We start from the raw sequence: 21,774 nt of genomic DNA, 5'->3' as shown, positions 1-21,774 counted from the left end.
TTCCTTCCAACTGAATACCTGAAAAATGTTAAACTATAAAAATATTTTTATAAAAAAAAAAAAAATATATATAAATTAAGAGATTCTTTACACAGATTCTCGTTTTCAACGAGTTTGGACGAAGTTTGCCTGCAAGCACTCGGCTTTATTTGCATTCGGTCGATCTTTTCTGAATCGGACAAAGATTAATGTATCCGATGGGGGTTAGGGCGGACGTACATTGTTGCGTTACGCTCGGTGATTAGTCGGACAATGGACGGTGTCTGGTCGCGGATTTGGTATTTATCCGTGGGCTCTTCTGTACGCGGGGGGCGATAATTAATTTCCCGTTTAAATAAGCCCATCGTGCGGCGGCGGCGACTACCTAATTAATCAACCTTCATACGTCAAATGACGCTAACGAACTCGTGTCACCGATGCACCTCGAAACGTCCGCAGAGATAATCGGGATGAAAAGTAATTGTCATTTCTATCCCTTCGCCACCGTTAATTGATACCCCATGTAATTAATGCCGCGCCATTATTGCCCATGCGAATTTTTAATTAGGGGATCGACTTGCATTCGCAGGGATCGTTTTTACCTTCGTTGGAGGAATCTCTCTAACCGATTAATTTTTCACCATTCACGCTTCCGTCAAACGATTTATAAGAATTTGTTGGAGAAGTGGATATATAATATTTAAGAATTAGAATCTTTCGTGAGATCTTCTCCAAGATGCGTAATAATATTAATAAAATTTTAGATAGTTCGATGATCAAACATTATCAGCAAAAATTATTACAACAAAAATTCATAGGAAAATGCAAAATTTCTTGTCGCAAGGAAATAAAGATTGGAAATTAATGTTAAGAGATTCCTTTCTTCAACACTGGAATTCATAAAGTTTTTAACAATTGAGATCGAACAACGAACCATATTCGATTCTACGAAAAAGACACTCCAAAGAAGAGAGATTAATTAACATTCGAGAATATTCAACATTGAAATTTCGTCCGGCCAAGTTCGGTTTTCAGAAATTAACGAGTTTCCAGGCAAAAGAGAGAGAGAGAGAGAGATCGGGGAGAATCCTCACAATGGCAGACCGCGATTGTAATTTATCCGCTTTGAAAACGGTGCATAAGTACCAGCTGGTTCCACGCCTTCCCCTCCCCCCGTCTGGCCTATCAGCTCGCCGCGAAATTTTGAAATTTTAAACGTGACTTCCAGCCAAGATCGGGATTATGGACTGGAAGGCAAAGTTTCACCCGAATTATTCAACACCCAGCGAATCGCTCGCTCCTCACCGTTTCCCATTCCGAAGAGATCTTCTTCGCGTCAAATCGTCGAGGATTTCCACTTTTTCTTTTCTAAAGAAATTAGAAGAATATTTTCAACTCCAATTTTCCTTTCTTTTTTTTCTCACGTTTGCACGACAGCGTGATTCCTTTTTTTACCCACGATCGAAGAGGAAATCGACGTTTGCTCGTAAAAGTCGCGCGCACTTTCGCTGCGCTTTTAACGAACGATCGACACGCGGAATTATTAAATGGTTAATTAATAAACGCATGTTAATAATAAATTCTATCAACTGGAATCCGGCACGCTATAATAGCATCGAGTAACTCGATTTTTTCAACCCTTTGAATAATTAAAGCTCGATTGGGGAAAAAGGTATCGTTGTCCAAATTTCTGGAACGAAAAAAAAAATTGATAAGTAATGGCGTAATAATAGGATTGGATACATCGATCGAAAGGAATTAAATTATTTTGTTTTATTATCGGCTACTTTGATACGTTATTGACGAAAATATAAACGAAACGCGAGATTCGTTGTATATGATTTTTTTGTTTCAAATAAACAGTTGCAACGAGATAATCGTGTATAATTAAGGGCGGGAGAGGAGGTGACGCGCATTAAGTTCTCCTCTTTAAAATCGTTCGTTGGCCACGCACTCGTCAACGAATCGCAACAATTACGATTAAACGACCGAATCCAATTAACGAGCTTTTATATTCATAACAGGATCACGGATAAACGATCACAGCGACACCACGCCCTTTTCAAGCGTGCAAAACGCCCACCCTCCGGCAATCAAGTGCTTCCGAGGGGTTGTCACGGCATTTATAAAAGCACTTTCGCCTACGGAGACGCGACGAAAAGGTAAATAACGTAATATCGCGACATCCCTCTCTTTCGACGCTTCTCCAACGCCCTCCCTCCCTCCCTCTCCGTCCGATTTCCAATTGCCAACTTGCACAGCATTATCGCTATTCCCACACCGCGACTTTCGCGCTCCCTATTTTTATACACGTTTCAATAGATCCCCTCCCCTCCCCAGATGGAAAAAACAACTTTCCAATAGAAAATCTCGTTTCTTTCCCTTCGTTTACGAAACTTTCCACTCTGTTTTTAAACGCGCAACTTTGCCAACTCGAGCACCGAATAAAAATATCGATACCTGCGATCATTTCTGAGTTTGGAATTTTCTAGAAAATTAGAACGACCACGAACGGTCGCTCTTATCGCGACAATTGCGTTTGAAACTTTGGAAAATATTTTTGCCCAGTTTCTGGCAAGTTTCGGGAACAATTTTTATTCCAAAAAAAAGAAAGAAAAAGAAAAGAGGATATCTTTAGAAACCGCGTTCAAAAAATCGCGAAGTTGAGGGATTCGATCGTATCCATCATCGAGTTTTCGAGGATGAGAGAAGTAAAAAATATGCGAGTACACGTGGCAAATGGTTCGAACATACACAGAAGACACGTAGAAGAGACGATAAAGCGGCATTCTAGGGAAAAGTGGTCGACGTTGAATATCGAAACGGCTGTCATCCAGGCATAAAAGTCCGTCCGTCTGTCGCTTTTTCACAGTATGGATTTATCAATCCATACAAGCGATAGGCCACCTACGTATAATACGTCGTGTAACGTATTCGCCTCGTCGTCCCCTTCGTCTTTTTTTTTCTTTTCTTTTTCTACTTCCCACCCCTTACAACCCATCCGAAATTTTTCCACCACTCGAATAATTCGAATGAATCCGCGCGAATTCCGTCCAACGAACGGATGCCTCCTCCCCCTCTTCTCCAATGTTATATTTCGGCCGCGAGGACATGGAGATTCTCGAAAAGTTGCACGTTCGATTATGCAAATAGCGAGATTACCGTGAAATATCCACGATAATCCGCTACTCGAAAAGGTGGAGCAACTAGGCAGCGCATCGAGAGCGATAAATCCGGCAGAATTTGCAATAATCGTTCGTGTCTGGGCTACGAAGAGAGAAGAGGGTTTGGCGACAACATGCCTCCTCGTCGTTCGTGCGATATCGATTTTCGCGGGAAAATTAGATCGTTGGATGGGAACAACGAGACTGACAACCGATATCCCAAAGAGACTAATTCCACGTGCAATCGGATATGCTTGCGAAAGTGCACCGGTTTGTACGTACGACAAGTTACGCGCATATGTGTGTGTGTGTGTGTGTATGGAAGAAATGCGAGGGAAGGAAACAATCGAAAGGGAAAAATTAACGAATTGACAAGACTCGAGAAGTTGCCGGTTTTTATCTTTCATTTCTATTTTTTCCTCTTCGATCGAAGAATGAACCTTTTCATTTTGCTCGTCGTCCAATTATCGTCGTGCAATCGAAGTGTTTTTTCGTCGCGTGTGAATTTTTCTTTCGTTTTTTTAAACGATTAAAATTAACGTCGCGGCAATTACATCCGTCACGAGTGAGCCAATTACAGTGCGCCCATTTACACCTCGAGATATATATATTATAGGATTTTCAATAACACGCGACGTTTATTACCTAACAACAAAATCCTAAAATATTTCGTTAGGATCGAAATTAATCCCGCGATTTTCCACGGTTTCCATTTCAACAACGCGTTCATTCGTCCAATTATTCGTTATTCAATTGCTTACGAATTTTCACCGACGGGATATTTCAACGACGGGGAGGCAAATTTTACCCTCTCTCGATCATCACTCTCTCTAATAATAAAAAATACGCGAGAAGATAATCCCATCAGGATCCTGGGGGCGATATTACGCTCATTCCGCGAGCACCGCGAGCTTGGTCATAGTTATTTCATATTTCCATCCGCAGGGCAACCTCTCTCGCAAGCCGCTTAAGTCAGCATTCACGCTGACGTTTTAGAGGTGGGTCGTTCGCTTTCATTTCTCTCTCCCTCCACCTTCTTGCCCCTTTCACGGCACAGGAGAAACCCGCTCTTTCCGGCTTTAAAAACTCGAACGGCGGTTGTTACGTGGCAATACGAAAAATACACTCTCCCGTGTTTCCCCGCTCGATTGGAAAACAGTGATTATATACGTAATACGTTTTAAAGCGGTTCAATCTTCCTCGTTCAATCGTGGAAAAATCCAAATAGAACTTCGACGAATTCGAATTCTTCAGACGAAATTTTTCATTAATTCTGAATATTTAAAATTAATAACAGCAGTAAAGTAAGAAAACTTAAACTTAAGAAGTTCGATTAGGATAATTTAAAAGAATATTGGAAAATATTTCGTTCAAAAGTTCTCCAAATTCAATACTAAAGGGATACTAAAACGAATCGAGCGAATCATTGCCTCAACTTTTTGTTCGTGCCTCGTGCATCAAGCTTCAACGAAACATCTAACGCGAATGGATGTTTGGCCAAGGATGGAATATTTACTCTTCGATTAAAGAAACCTCTCTTCCATCTTCTTCAATCAACGAATCTCAAACACGAATACCAATGAGTGAAAAAAAAAAACAATAATAATAAAGAATAATAACTCGTCGAGATCTTTCTTCGTGGAACAGAATCCTTTAAAATTTCGAAAATCATGATTTGCGGCGAGAGAGCGAGGATTCTTATTCCTAAACGATCAAAGTCATTCCGCAAAACCGTGGAAAATTATGGTCGGGTCGCTCGTAAATTTGGGACGTGTGATCGTGGAGGAGGATGAAGAAGGGTGGAGATGGATACGCAGAGACAGAGAGAGAGAGAATCGTGGGCGTATCCAGTGTATGTACGTGTGTGTGTTCATCGATCAATCTTAACCTCCGTTATGATCCACAATCCCCTTTTTTCAACCACCATCCACGCACTTGGTATTCGAACGCGCGAAGAATGTCGTCACGAGGACGGTCGAACAGTGGTGAAATATCTACGAGAAATACGATTCGTGATGGATGATGATTCGCTCCATCTTCCGATCCTATCACATCCATGAACGCTGTATTAACTTCTTGGAATTTATGTAACCTTAGAGGATTTTCTTCTACGTATCGTGTTTCACGCGACTCCGATATTTTTCAGTTTTATACGTAATATAAGGAAAAGATGTTTATTATACATCGTCAGAGATTCGAGGCTTTCAGAATCACACGGAATCGCACGTGATTATCGTTGAAAGTCTTTAGATCTTCTTTGAAAGATTCTCATGTATCGTAGAAAATAGTTTCACAGATGTGGCTTTCAATCTGGTAAAATGAGTGGAAAAATTCTTGGTTGATACTGTACCGACACTTTCCAAGTTTCCATTTCAACGCTATAACCGCTTATGTACACGCACGACGATCCATTTGAAATTGACACACTTTTCTTAACCTTCCAATCGTTCTATCTTTGCATCCTTGTTAACGATCGATACTGCTCGATTAGATTCCCGACGACAAAATACGTAAAAGTAGAAAATGGGACACTTTCACGGTCGACCGAACATTTCCATCAAGGGATCGAGTTTAAAAGTCGAAAAATATAATTTAAAAAGTCGACTCGAATTTTTCTAAGCTCCGCGTGAATTGGCCGAATTATCTTATCTGCGGGGGAAGGAGAGATAAGTAGTTTCGAGTGACGAGTTTCAAATTCGTGAATCGATGAGAGAACGGGGAAAAGTTCCTTCCATTCAATGGAATTTCTCGACTTCCGACTCTCGACTTCGGGGACGTTCGAGTTTTCGGCCGAGTTTTCGTCCCGCGATCGACGGAAACGTCGACCAAGTTCACCGATTCCAAAGCCTCTTAACGAGCGTCGACGTCGTCCCAAGAATCTTCCTTCCTTTCTTCCCTCCTTCCTTCCTCTTCACGGTTCCGTGAAACATCGACGCGAGTCGATTTCGCAATTTTCTCGTGACTCTGTTTCGATGCGCGAACGAATAGTTCTGATCCGAGACTGAGAAACAAATTCTATCGAAGATTTTCTTTCTTCTCAATCTCTTTCTCCGAAACACGTCTCTTCTCTTCAAGTAAATGTATTTTCTTTCGATCGACGTGCATTATAAATTTATCATTAAACGATAACGTGTTTAATAATAATGTAATAGCAGGGAATTAGGTAATTTAAATTATTGTGGGATCATTTAGATAATAACTATGAAATAATGAGGCCGGTAACGAAGGCACACGTTGATTATACAACAACGGTTACGAAAACCATTTGCATATCAATGCAGTTATGTATGCGATTGATTAGGAGATATTGCATTTCGTGTTTAACAACACTTTTACGCGATTATAATTTTATAAATATGATAAAAAAAGTTTCGTTAAACTTTTATGAAAATTAATAGTACGTGTAAAATAACCTCTTGACGAAAGAGGGGAAAAAAACGATAATTAGAAAAAATTTAACGAAATTCCTTTTTTTTTTTTTAAATAACTTTCATAACTACGTCACAATTGCATATATATATATATATATATATATATATATATATATATATATATATCTTATCCCTTGTTGATATTCCCTTATCAAAATTTGTAAAATAATTATACTCTTCATTACGTAACGTTACAATGAATTAATCGAAGAAGAAGAATAAAATTTGTCTTTCGAGGAAATAATTCAATAATTTCTGCACGCTATTCAATTAAAAAGAAGGCGAAAGTGTACATACAATTTACACGATCTTTCGATTCCTATCCGTCCAATGGTAATTCACACGCTCGCGTTTCCGGATAATTGCAAATTCCAGAAAGTCGTCGAATCGGGGATAGGAGAATTGGAATTGGTCCTGAGACGTTGATTTATCGCATCTGGAACAACAAAGCTGTTCCACGAACCAACTGTAGCATCTGGAACCAATCCCTACCGAAATCAACCACGATTTGACGCGGAATCCTCCTCCTCCTCCCCGGTTTCGTCGTTCGGTAAATATTTGAACGGTCGAGTAATTGCGTTTTTTTTCTCCCCCTCCTTCATCTATTCTCGACGGATAAAAATCGAATGGCCGTTAAATGGATCAAAGTTTCAGGAATGGAAAACAAGTTTCTGGTTGAAAAATCGCGCGTGCGACGATATTTCGAAGAAGAAATTCGCCCCCTTTCTTACTTTCGCCATCTCTCTCTTATCGATCTTCTAACTTTCCAACAAGCAAGAATCGACTTTCTTCTACGATTTATTTCGGACAAATCGCGAATGAAATTTCGAATTTCGAATATCTGAACGAGGATTTGGAAATATAATCGATATCGAAGAAACGAGGAAGAGAGGAAGAGTTGAGGATATAATTTCCATTAACATCGATCTTCGAAATTCTTCGAGTATTATTGAGGGACCGACTAGATCTATCAGTTTGAAAGATGCAAACTTATCGACAGATTCTCTATCCCGTAGAAGATGTAGACGTGCTTTTAAAGGCTCGAGCTTTCATCGGGATAATATAACACCGGTGGCCTCGTAAACTCGATTCAGGGAAGAACGTGACCGTGAAACGTTCGATACAATATATTATTTCATTTGTTAATTTTCAGGAAATTCTAGTATAGCGTTTGCACAAGTCCGAGATAAGATGACCCCTTCGGGGAGAAAAGGAAGGAAAAGGAAAAAAGGAAAGAAAAATACAGAAATTTTCCTCCTTTTCCTCCCGTCTCGAGAAAAAAATCGCTTGATTTTTCAGACAGGGCAAACAGGAGTATATTTTTACGTGGAAAAAGATTGGAAGCAGCCGAGATACGAGGGTGTTTAGCACTTGAGAAGTTAACAGGCTTGCCAGGGGAACGAAGGGCGCGCAGGGGTGTAACATGCCGCATTTTACGGGCTTCCCGCCCCTCTATTAGTCCACTTACAGACTCGCGCTTTTTTTTTTTTTTTTTTTTTTTTTTTATTTGTTCAATGGCTCTCCATCTTCTCCCTTTCCCTTCGTTTCTCTCTCCCTTTCTTGTATTATCAATATTATCGTCGCTTATCCGCTCTATAAATACCGAGAACGTCAACATCGAATTATCACCGTCGTATTTTCTTTCGATATTCATCCATTTATTTAAAAGAGATTTCGCAAAATTCGACCCGTGGAATTGTTTCAAAAGATCTTTCCCACCTATAAATTTAAATTTTCTTCGACAAAATGACGGATTCGCGGGAAATGAAATCAAGAAGTCCAAAATTTTTGTTACAAATTCTTCCAATTCTTTTAATATTATACTTGACATACTATAATTAGTTCTTATTCGGGACGATGGAAGAAAGAAACGCAAGGAAGAAACTTTTCCGTCAACAAACAACATCTCGAGATAGAGAGAGAGATAGGAAAAAAGGGGGAAACGAACACGATATCGTGTATCGAGAATAAGAAACCCTCCACCATTCTATTCCGCTTCTTCCTCGACTTTTCCGCCGCGTTCTTCGAAAGAGACGAGAGTCATTTGTCTCGAACAGAAAATTCCATCTCGCGGCGGGACAAGCGTCGCGATGACGAGTTGAGTTTCGTGTTTCATCGCGCCCAACTCTCCCTGCGAAAAACTGCGAGCGAAAACTCGGGAAAACGCAACTCACAGAAATGAAACGAATCTCCGCGCCATTCGCACCGCTTCCCCTCCCCCCGTTCCCAGTTTATTCTGGACCCGTGAAATTCTCCGGATATTTCGTAAATACCGCCTCCTCGTTCTTCGTGTTCTTTCGGCTATTGTGCATCGAGATCACAATCGTCGAGGATCCGACGAAAATCGGCCAAGCTCGCTCTTGTTAAATGAGAGGGAAAAAGAAAAACTCGTACCAAGCAACATTCCTATTCTTTCCACCTATTTTTTTCGCCAATGTTACGAATATTCAAAAAGTTGTTGAATATTTCGAATTGAATCCTCGAGTAATTTTTATACGATAAGACTCGAGCGTTTATACGCGTTGCCTTTGTTCCTCTTTGTCGAATTCGATGTTAAAAGCAAACTTGTGATATTTCGAAATTATCTTCGAATGGTTTTTCTCGAAGTCTCCTTTACACGGATCGAAAGGAACGCAATATTCGACGAAAAATTAAAATTAAATTTAAATTTCTTCGAGACTGGAACATTCTTTGATGATCGACCGAATTCGATACGATTTCCTACGGAGTTGAATAAAGTTTTCAGAATCATTACCGAGAAATTAGAAATTGGAAGAAAAAAATCCATCGATATCGATCTTTGATAATCGATGAGAAATTTAATGGAAAATTCTGCGAAGTCTATCGGAAAGGAGAGGCCGATTCGTGTCGATCACTTGCATCGTCACACAACCCGGAAACGATTCGTTTCTCTCGAGAAGTAGAAAAGCCACCTTCTTCCGGCAAGATAAGTAATGCCGGGTGTAGTTTCTTGGCTAAAAGTAATTCACCCATAGACGGAGGGAGGCCACTCCGTGGTGGTGGTGGTTCTATCGTGACTCTCGAATCTTGGCGTGGAAAGGAGAACAACGATCGAAAGAACGCAAGGGAATTAATGGGGTCGTAAAAAGTGAGATGGGGTCGCGCGTGACCACGATTCAGCTAAAACCGATCCCTTATTATCGTTGCCTACTGGCCTCGATTTCTTCGTGCTTTCCCTCTCTAATTTCCCTCCTCGATTACGTTCCATCTGCGGGAGGGACGGGGTTCGTTAAGCTGATTGGCGGATTGAAGTCGAATCCCGAAATTTCTCGATCAATTTTTTACGGCAGCATTTTTCTTGTGGCTATTGTTTTCCGCGAATATATTCTCAATTAATAGAGTAGTAGGAGAAGTAAATTTAGGAAGCTTGCAAGTTTTGAGAATTGGAGTTAGAAGTAGAAGAATGAGGAGGGTTATAAGTCAGACTCGAAGAGTTCTTGATCGGTGCTTACAAGAACATATTTCATCGATAATTGATCGACGAAAGTGACGTTGATTCGAAAACGAACTCGCGTGTAAAATATCCTCCCCAAGAATCCTTCCACTCGAACGTGAACTTTGCGAATCCCGCTTTTCCAAACTATTATTCTCGAAGCTAGTTGTATTCGAAATAAATTTAGAAAGTTTTCGTAAAGTGCTCCTGTGAATTTAGAAAAAACTTTCCAAGAATTGGGGGGATCTTTCTCGGGGATTACTGGAAATAGGCTATTGGAACATAGAATTAGAAACGAGATCGCGTATTCCCTACTTTGAAAATCAGATTTAACCTACTACTATTTTCTTTTCTATTCTTTTCCGTTATGATATCGCGCAGGAAAAAGAAAAAGAGAAAAATATCGTTTCGATTAAGGAAAATGTCCAAGTAGAACAAGGACGTCGCAGATCAGACGCAACGACCGAGGGTGTTACCCAAATAATTTTTCAATACTTTTCATTCGTTCAGTTAACACTGAAGTTGTTAACAAATCGAAAACAAATCAAATAATTCCCGATATATTTCCCGCAAGAATTTCTTACCCGCAATTTATTCGAATGCGTGGTGGGTAAATGCTTTTTAAAATGCAATAACGAGCCCTCGAGCGCCCTTCCACGCTCCAATTATTCGCGATTCCGACGATTGATAATAATCGACGAACCAGGAATACGATAACAATCGATTCGAACGCGACGAAACAGCCGCTCCTTGATATTATACATCGCCGCGTTTATACCCTCAGCCCGTCGAGCTTCGGTTTAATTTATTCGATCGAGCCGGCCAACCAGCTTTAAATTCCATTAATCCGCGACTCGATGCATAATATCCGAGCGTTACCTCGCCTCTCGATTCTATAGGCTTATTGTTACCTTCCGTACGGTGCACGATTATCGATCATCCTTCCAATCGTTCTTTCCTCCTCCGATTATTGCATTACAATCGTATTCGTTGCAAGAGAAAAAAAAAGCGACGCGATCGAAGAAAGAATTTCCTGGGAAAATATAACCGTTTCCCGATAACTTTTCCACACGCTTTCGAAACTCGACTTTCGTTTCGAGTTCTGTTATTTCCGTCAACTTTCATTCGTGCTATTGCAAAGCATCACGAAAGCTGAAAATATCAGGAAGCGAGATCAAATTTTTCCGATCCGAGTCGAGATGAACAATAATAATAATAATAATAATCGACACTCGAAGATGCATAAGCATAATTTTTAAATTGGAATCGCGTGAGATAAGATCGCTCGATAAAAACGCGCCACCACTGCTCCATCACGCTAGAAAATTCGATTAAGGCCAAGAATAAATTTCCACGCGCTTTCCCTATCTTTCCACGCGTTCATCGTGTGGCATTCCAAAAATGGAATGCCACGCTCGTCCTATATAAAAAAAAAAAAAAAAAAAGCGCAGCTTAATAACTAGCCTATCGCCCCCTAAAATTACCTAATCTAAAGCTCTTTACGGAACGGCCGCCGGTTGAGAAACCAATTAAGGTCGCCGATAAATCTGCCTCGTGTCCACGAGGGGGGCAAATTCGAAATTCATCCCCTAAACTTCGAGTCCACGTTCTTCACCCTCGAGCCGGATGCGTTGATCGATCGATTAATTATCCATAAATATAAACCGTTTCACTTTCATCTTCTCTCCCCTTTGACAAATTGTACACAACGGATGGGCGAAGTTTGACGAATTGTTTAAATTCTTAGAAAAAAAGGGAAAAAGTTGTAATATTAATCGCACTTACTCGGTCTGATTGTCCTCGAAGGTGAGGGAGCTCTCTGTATGCATGTACTGCTTTCCAGGCTTAGCTGTACCCTCGATGGTGCGATAAGGGACGACCACGCGCCCCCTCGCCCCGCTGTATCTCATCACTCGCAAAGGATACTGGCCAACGCTCTCCACCAGCTCCATATCCCTTTCGGGGAACCCGAACACGCCGCTGTGATCGTCGTCGAGTATCATCACGGTCGCTAAACTAGGCGAGACTAGCATGGCTGGCTGGGACGCGTTGCTCAATCTGCAACAAATTGTATCGATATTGTTAGTTTAATTTTGATATAACAGGCAATAAAATATTTGATGATCCTATAATTGATGAGATTCCTGAAGAAAAAAAATTGCAAAATCTAGAGAAGGGATGAATGATATAAATATGCTGATATACTGTTCATCCTGTTCCTTGGATAAAATAAATTTCTTAATAAAAATATAATTAATGAAGGTGGAAGAAATCTAATATTATTTATTCGTGGAAATCTGGAGAACCTAATATTAAAGGAATTAACCAATTTCCAAATCCTCTAATTAAAAATGGTAAAAAAAATTATTAAAATGCATGTCTAGTTACAATTGTATTGTAAATCTGATCTGATTATTAATTCATGATCCTGGGGATCTTAATTCTATACGAAATAATAATTAGTCTTATTGATGAACCAAGTATTCCAGACCATAAAGCTAGAATAATATATTCATGATTGATTGATATAAATCACTTTATAATTAAGATTTATAAAAATTACTTTTTATTTTTAATTTTGAAGATTAATAGTTTTGATTAACTTAAAATCTTTTGAATTTTATGAGGCATGTATCAAATAGAGTTTTAGAGTTAATTGGCATTGCAACGATGCCAACAATTTACATATCGATCTTATTTCTTCTTCTTTCTTTTCGGATCGGTTACATCGATTGGGTTTCGAACGAAAGATTTTTCCAATAAACAGTGAAACAAAGTAATTCTTTTCACGGTTCTTTATAAAAAAAAGAAATCAAAGTTTACACGAATGCAACTATTGTTGCGACACAAAGTATATAGGTACACAATTTGGCGGATTTTTCGAATAAAAATTCGCGGTCTATCGAGAATAAAGATCGATGATGGTAAATTTACCGTTAAGAGAAAATGTTTCTCCGCGCATTTGTCACAGCGACGAGCATGCATTCCGTGTCATAACCGCAACGCAATGGAATACTTCCGCCGATCAAACCAGCCCATCTAACCTAATTGCTTTCCTTCTAAAGTTTGGATTAAGTCGGTCGTATAAGCATAATTGAAAGTAACTTGAAGCAAGTCCGCCCTCGTTGCTTCGAACGAGACAAAGATGGGAATACGATTGAAAAATGTATTTTGAAATGAAAAAAAATTTCTCGACACGTAATGAACGCGCGCAGAGTATTTAAACGCGACTTGGCGATAGATCGAAGGAAATCTTTCGTTCCATCGTGCTTTTTAATCGTTCCCTCCTCGACATTCGTTCTAACGATCGAAAGAAGGCGACATTGTTTCCCTAGTTATCGAAATCTTTCCATCTTATTTCACCGCGATAAGAAAATAAATTTATGACTCGTCGTTTCGAGAAAACTCGCGAGATCGATATTGCGTAGTTTCAAAAGGATGAAAAACCAGCGTAGTCTTGGAAAGACTACTACTTGGGAAGAATTTCTCGAAAACCTCTTTCAAAGATAATTTCAATTCTTCAACAAGATTACCTTGAGGTTCCTTTAACGAAACGGTGAGAATAGAATTCCACGAAACACTTACTTTAAAAAGGAATTCACGAGAGTTTCCAGTTGGAAAAAATTACCAACTGGGTAATCAAAAAAACTGCTCAATTAAAAAGTTGGAGAAAGAAACTTAAGCACGATCTCATTTCTCAGATCGGAGAAGTCGTCGGATAGGATAAGATACAGAAGAAACTTTCGAACCTTTCCAAGATTTTTCAGAAAATGTGAAATGACTCGATCTCGAACTCGATCGATTATTACAAGGATTCGACGACAAAAATGAAAAAAGCTCCGTTACAATATTTATAACAATCTCGTTCGATCGGATAAATAAGGATTTGCAGGAGAGAAATAAGGATGTCGAAGAGGTGAAGAACATACGAACGCAATCTTTGCAAATTAAAATGATCGAGACGATTCCAAGATTTTTCGAGCCGATTCGACATAATTGTCAGATATATTGTCACGATAAAATTACTATGGTAATAGAGACACGCATCGGTCCATAAACGAAGCCGCGAGCAAGTAACCTATGTACGCTCTTTGTACGCTCTAATTTAAACGATAATGAAATTGCGCACGCCATCCGGCCCCGAAGTTAATTGAAAGATGCACTTCCCCGACGATTTGTCAATCGTTATCAATTTGTTATCGTGGCTGGCTAGTAGTCGACGACCAACAGACGCCCTCGAATTACCGTCTTGGTGTATCGAATCCGCTTCCTGTTTTCCAAACCGAGCAGCCGGGTTTGCTCGATCGCCACAAGCTCGCGAATGCTAATCGAGTCTGGTCACGATTCGACGGGGAAAAAAAGTACGAGGAGAAAAGTACACCTCGTGCAATGAATTCGAATACGTTGTTGTCATCGTGCGTGAAAAGATGATTCAGAAATATTCTCGCGTATCTAAAATCGAAGGATGAATCCGTGAATTTTCATTCGATCGCAACGTAACGCGATTTTAGACAAATTTGAAACGTTTTTCTACGCGAATGCATAGAGTAACTAAAAGTATATTTCTTATGCAAATTTATACCCAAGTATCGACATCTTTTTCGATCGATGGAATATTAAACAGACGTCCCGTATGATGTCATCGGCAAAGAAGATCCTCTAAGAGAAAACACAGATGTTCGATTCAATTTTAAACGCTCGTTATTCCTCGATGATCTTCGGAACAATGCACCACAATCAACCACGATTTCCTTTTTTTTTTTTATTTATCTATATTCCGGTTGGATATTGTTCCTCGACCTCGACCTAGTTTCATCGGGAAAGGATGGAAAAAAAAAAAGAAAAAAAGGAAACGATTTTCCAAGGTTTCGATTCAACGTACGTATCGCGAGACAAGGAAACATTTCGTGATATTTCTCCGCCTCGTTTTTCCCCGCCACAACGATTTTTCAAGGTCCAACGTATTTGACAGAAATACCGCCGACATGGCACCCATTGTTCCCTTCCTTTGATTCCCCATTCCTATCTCCCGAACGAATTCGCATTCACCCTGCTTCAAGACAATTCGCAATTGTATTGCATCGGCCAACGAAACGGTTTCACCCTTTCGCGAGCACACGTTTCATCCCCTCCGTACTTACACGTAACTTTGAAATTTCGAGCTAATAATTCTTCGTCGATTCGCAAAGGTGAAGAGAAGCGCAATTTCAATATTACGAGCGTTAAGACAAAGTTCGATTCGTACCATCTTTCATCGTGTATCTACAAAAGTAGATAGACGGACGCGTGGAATTAACTCCGTTAGAATCAGATCTTTCCATTCGTTCGGTCGTTTTTCTCTCTGGAGAGAGATAGAGAGAGAGAGAGAAAAATTGTCTCTCGAAAGCTTGGTGCAATTTCGAATCGTCGTTGATTGCGTCTCTGGCTTTAATAGATGACTAACGTGCGCCAGAGAGGCGCTCGTTCGAGTTTCCGCGCCGTTATTGACCGTGGCAATAAAACCAGGGGGTACATGCAACTCTGCAATCCGATCCCCCACGCGTCCTTGATCCTTTCCCTTGAATATCTTTTTCCGGAATAGGAATTATCCCTTCCTTTTCTTTCTTTTTTTTCTCTCTAACGCGTCAGAATCATCATCGAGAAACGAGAGTACACGTTCAAAGATCGACTTTTTATTTCGTGGATTAACATATCGAGAGCAACAGTTCAACGCGGATGGATCAAGGATCAATGAAAATCGGTCGTTGAACGGGCAAACGAGATTCTTTTTTTTATAGAATGTTGGAGGAATTATTTTGCGGATGGAGTGAGGCCAGTAGGCTACTTGCCATCGAGGAACGGCCGAACGAATAGAAAGTTGCGCGTGCCAAGTTCACGAAACTGAAAACCATTTATTGCCGGCAAGATGTTTGCCAAACATATGATATCGCGGATATTTGATTGTAAACTTTTTTTACGCGATTTCCAATTACATTTAAAACGAAACAATCCAAGTAACGTTTTTTTCTCTCTCTCTCGTGAATGAGACGTATGTAAGATGAAAGTCGAGAATGCGATACGATTGGAAATTCAGCGGGAAAGAAAAAGATAGTCGGACCTAACGTAGAAATGCTCGTCCTCTTCGAACAACTCGTCATCGATGACGGACAGCTTGATGGTCTTCTTAGTCTCGCCCGAGTCGAAGGTGAGGGTGCCCTTGGCGCTGATGTAATCGGAGCCAGCCTCGGCTGACCCATCCTCGGTACAATAGTCGACGGTGCACGGTTTGCTCAGGTCACCGCCGGCTCTCGTCACTCCCACCTCGAAACTGCCTACGTTCTCCATCACGGTATAGTGGCCAGGCTCGAAGAAGATTCTCATCGCGTTCACGTTCTCGATCTCGATGCTCTCGGCTTCCTGCTTCTGAAGCTCGGCCTTCACCTCGCTCAGGTCGCTCTGCGCCCTCTCGCTGATCTTCTTGCTCAGATTCCCCGCGCCGACCATCTTCCTCGTGGCTTGCACCCTGTAGAACGCCCTGCTCTTCGGCCCTTTGCCGAGCACCTCCTCGTGGGCCATCACTTCCAACTGTTCCAACGGCAGGGCAGGATACTTCTTCCTCAACTCTCTCAAAGTGTTGATGTAGTCCCTCCTCGTCTGCTCGAATTCCTTCGCCTCGGGCGTGTCGGCGTCCATCATGTTGTGAAAACTGTCCTGCTGCGGCTTGATTTCGAGCTCCACCCCGCCGTCCGAGTCGCCCGCCTCGGCCTGCACGATCACACCCCTCTTGTTCATCCTGTAACCCTTGTGCAGGTACTTGTAGATGAGGAGGCGGCGATCGGCCACGTAGGCCGTGAGCACGGTTGCAGGGAAGAAGGAGAAGGTGAGTATACCCTCCCAAACTTCGAGCACGCCCGGGCTCGAGACAGCGAGGATCAAGTAGAGCCACACGTAAGCGAAGATGCTCCACGTGGCTGTCACGAAGAAAACTCTCAAATGTTTGATCTTCCTCGTCTCCCCGTTCGGGATCACGAACACGCACAGCGAGATGATGACGAAGAGGTTGTAAGCGGCCGAGCCAACGATCGTGCCCGGCCCCAGTTCACCGGCCTCGAAGTTCTTCGCCCAGATCTCGATGATCGACAAAAGGATCTCTGGCGCGCTGCTCCCCAACGCCATCAACGTCAAGTTCGCCACCGTCTCGTTCCATACCCTAACCACGACGATCTGGGGCTCTTTACCCTGCCGGCGAACGACCAACTCCTTCTCCTTCGAGGTGATCACCTCGATCGCAGCCATGAAACGATCGCTGATGATCGACACGCCGATGAACAGGTACAGGAGCAGGGAGAAATACACGAAGCCGCGGAAGATTATGTCCGAAAGATTGAGATTCTCCTGCGGCCTCCATACCGGCACAACCAGGCCTGGCTCGCAACGAGTCGAATAATTTCCCGGCATCTTTTCCTTTTCCCGAGATTTTTCCACTTCTCACCCGAGCGAGTTAACAACGTGGAAAGATCCAATTGTCCTTCTCAACCCCCTTTTATTATTTCCCAACAACTCCAAAGAATCGAATATCTCGGCGAGAAACAATCTCGATTTTTCAATTATCAAATTACACGGATCTTTTTTTCTTTTATCCTCGATGATTGTTCCCTCTTCTTTTCTTCCTTCTTTCTCCTTTCAAACGAAAACGCACGACACGAACCCGCGTCTTCCTCGTGCGATCTTCTCACCACCGTTTCCTCATCGATAAGAATATAACTTGACGAGTTCGCAGCTTCTCCTCACCGTTACTCTCATTCACTTTTATCTCTCCCGATACCGCGCACTTTCTCTCTCTCTCTCCACGACACGCACTTTTCACCCTCTTCCTCCGTTTCCGCGTTTCCAAGTCCCCCCCTTCTCCTCTCGGATGTTTATCTCCGTATATATACGCGCGTGTATGCGTGTGTATATATATATATTTACGTGTGCCGATTATACGGACCGTCACCCTGACGGGACGTGCGACATGGATGGGTGGTCGGGGAATCGGCTACCGAGGGAACCTGCCGACACCACCGCGGCAGCGAGCTCCCATCACGAAGAGAATCCTTCGAGCGCGGAGCGACAGAACCGTACCGGGCCGTGTTCGAACGAACACTGAAAGAGGAGAGAGAGAAAGCGAGCAAGGAAGAGGAGAGCTAGGTGGGAGTAGACTCTCGGAGCTGCCTAGACGAGGCAGACCTCGGCCGCTCTTCATCCCTCCTGTTCTAGCTATCGTTAACTCTCTCTCTGTCTGTCCGTCTCTTCCTCATTTTTATCCCCTACACTCGAGCCCTCTCCGTTCAACCTCGACTCGATTCGTATTCTACGTTATTCGTATTTCGACCGTATCCTTTGGATCCTTTTTCTTTTATCTCTCTCGTTTCGTTTTTTCCCTGTCTTCTCCATTACGTTTCGTCCATTACATATACATGGCTATCCTTTTCCAGAGGTTTTAGAACCGGTCGTATCTCCGTCTCGCTCGCTCGCCAAGCATCCCTCCCTGTGCCAAGGAAGGGTGCGCATGCGTCCCCGTGCACCCTCTTCCGACACCCCTGATCAGCAGGGACACCTCCCACTCTACGACACATCGCCACTCTGGATGGCTTGGTCAACCTAGGCCAGATCTAACTGGACGGAACGCGGCGTAACACTTCCTTTTTCCACCCTGATTCCTCATCCGTTTCCTTTTCTTCCTTCTCTCCTTCCTTCCTTCCCGCGCTTCTGGCCCTTGCCCTTCTTCCTCGACCATGGTTGAGCGTATTTTCTTTTTTTATTAAAGAACGCCAACTTTATTCTTTTCTCTTTTTTTTTTTTCTTTTCATTCTGAGAATTATTCCCAGTAATTTGAGATATAAGTGGGTAAACAAGTGGTATTTTTCTATAATCTCTTCTAATCGTTGTTCGATCTTTTAACGAAGAGCGAAGAGGATTGCAATTCGTTTAAATTTTATTACGCGTAGGTAATTCTAGTATTGATGCAAGATAATGTATAATTTAATTTAATAACAAAAGTGTTATTTATTCTCATCGAAGTTTAAGTTTCACACTTTTGAATGATTTATTACATTTAGAATAATCGTAGAAATTGGGAGTCTTTTTCCGGGTATAGGAAGAAATACGAGATCCCGAAAAATTTCTTCTTCTCTTCGTTTTCATTATCATTCTGACGAGAAAGATTCGCGCGTTGTTGATGATCCATCAAACGAATGGATCCCTAAGTGGAAAACGTTCTTCCACATCATCATTCACCTGACAAATCCTCGACATGTTTAAGGTAATGCCTTATATATCTCGCCACGGTTGATAAGAAAAGATATTGGACGAGAGAATGCGAGAGAAAATCCATGGGATTGCGAGCGATAAATACTCGTGATACCATCTTCATGATGATCTTTTTTAACGATCGAGATTTTCCATTGTACGTGAAACGAAATATTTTTTTCCTCGGTCCAACTTATTCAAGATTATAGTTTTAAAGGAATTAAATTTGGAAAATCGTAGCTCAAAGAGTTTGATACAAAGAAATGACAGATAGAAACGTGATTTAAGTCGATCGACGAAATCATTTCGTTTCAAAAGGAATCTGAACAAAATAGCTAAGTAGTTGTAGAAACGTTCGTCGAAACGAGTACTTCAACTTCTCGTTACAAAAATCAGACTCTTTGCAGTATCGTCGAGCTATCTCCGATCTCCGAGTGATCTCGTTATCCGTTAAGGGAGCATTTCAAATATTCGAACGATCTTCAAGATCGATAGTAATTTGATGACAAGCTCGTTAGATGAATCCTCTTCGATCGATTCGAGAGTAACAAGCTGTTTTCGCTCAAGGATCGTTTTAATTCTTTTTTATATAGAAAAAAAAAAAAAAAAAAAAAATCGCAATCTGACCATTTTAACGACTTCGATGAACGTAATTTTAAATCGTGGTTATACTTAATTGTATATAAATCTTTGCATTCCAGATGCCAGAAAGATTTAAAATTCTGGCAAAAAAGCTTTAAATTATTAATTGAATATCGTTCTGTTTCGATATTAATAAGTTTATATATTATGTAAACGTATATTTATTGCAAAAATTTATATAGCAAATGTAACGTAACAAAATCGAAAAATTATCTTATATCAATATTATTACACATTAATATGTACTTATCGCAAAACTGGAAAAATAATTAACAAAATGGAAAAGAGATAAAAGAAATATATCCAATTTAAATTCATAACCAATATTCATATCTTATTTGTTAAATGTTAGAAATATCAAAAATAACGAATTAGATCCGAATTGTCTAATTAATTAACTTTTTAGTTCTGCATTATGTGCATATTTCTATCTAAATAAATTATAATAAATAATATTTCCTTACTAGCGATTGCAAATTCATAACTGTGTCGCCATCTAGAAATTTAAAATGAAAATACTTTCATACTTTTTCCAGTCCAGTCGATAAGTCCGATATCTTATTACCTTAACTGACTCTATTTTACCGAAAACTAATATTTAAAAAAAATAATAATGATATTATTATTATATTATTATTTAAATTATAATTAGCGAACAAACACTGACTCTACTTTCGCGAGAAACTATAATAAATTTATTTAAATTTAATTAAAATTATTATGCTTTAAAGAATATTGAAAATAATATTACGAAACAAACACTGATTCTACCGATCGCATTATATGCAGTTACAAAAATTTTCTGAAAATAAAACTACGTTAATAGAAAAAAAAGATAATAGAAAAAAAAGAGAAATATTTTTTCAACATTTTTTTTCCTATAGAGCATTTCTTTGAAAAAATATTATTTTTCTGAAATTATTATAATTGAAAATTATATAATAAAAGAATAAATTTAATTAATTAAAGATAAAAAAAAGTATCCGAAATAAAAATTTGATTTGGTTAATGTTTTTTAAAAAATTCACAATTATTAACGTAATAATTGTATATTAATATAGTATAAATTATTATATAAATCAAGAATAACCTAATAAAAAGAAAATAAAAATATATTTACTTTTTATACAAAAACAAATACCAATTCTTACCAATTCTTCGCCAAAAGTTATCATCTACTTGATCATTGTGACGAATAATTATTGTGTGACGTCCATGTTCTTTTCTCCCCGCTTTGAACTATTTCAGCAATCAACTATTAAAAAAGAAAAGAAAACCAAATCTTTAAAATAAATGTATAAGATGAAAATGAATAAGAATATAAAATAACAACTAATTGTATTAAATCAAATTTTATTTTAAATAATCATGATATGATCATTTATCGGTCTATTCTAAAAATCAAATAGATTTAATAAAGAAAAATTATCCGTAGTAATAACAAAAAAATTAATAAAGACAAATAATTGATATAAATTATTAAATTAAATTAATTTATTGAATTAAAAAGTATTATGCAAAAGATGAGAAAATAATAATATTGAAATAATATTGAAATAATATTCTATGTAATAGATAGATTATATACCTGTTACGAATTGAAACGTCTGATCGGCACGAATTTCGACGACATAATGACTCATCGCGATTCGCGGCACAATTTCGATTATATGTATGGAAAGAAATATAAATATCGATCGACATTAAGCGTACATAAACACAAACCTTCAACTTTCTAAGAAATATTGCTAACAGCAAACGAAATATAAACACAATATACATCTATTATTTCAATTCGTAGCAGGTATATAATCTATTACATAGAATATTATTT

General features: G+C 39.8%; 1 protein-coding gene across 3 annotated transcripts in view; it reads right to left on the bottom strand.

The window, feature by feature from the left end:
• LOC409818 (sodium/calcium exchanger 3) overlaps window positions 1-18,758 on the bottom strand; it is a 96,220-nt gene extending 77,462 nt beyond the window's left edge. Inside the window, exons 1-2 of one of the 3 annotated variants that reach the window (XM_026440945.1) lie at window positions 16,126-18,758; window positions 11,814-12,086 (exon numbers count right to left, since the gene is read on the bottom strand). In XM_026440945.1, coding sequence (XP_026296730.1) covers window positions 11,814-12,086; window positions 16,126-17,465 — 1,613 coding nt within the window. In that variant the 5' untranslated portion in view covers window positions 17,466-18,758. The remainder of the gene's footprint in view (window positions 1-11,813; window positions 12,087-16,125) is intronic. The other 2 variants (XM_026440944.1, XM_026440946.1) reach the window with 2 other exon arrangements.
• Between the last annotated feature and the right edge of the window lie 3,016 nt (window positions 18,759-21,774).

Source organism: Apis mellifera, linkage group LG5 (assembly GCF_003254395.2).
Source record: "Apis mellifera strain DH4 linkage group LG5, Amel_HAv3.1, whole genome shotgun sequence".
Lineage (NCBI taxonomy): Eukaryota > Metazoa > Arthropoda > Insecta > Hymenoptera > Apidae > Apis > Apis mellifera.
This window is presented reverse-complemented; position numbering and strand designations above follow the sequence as displayed.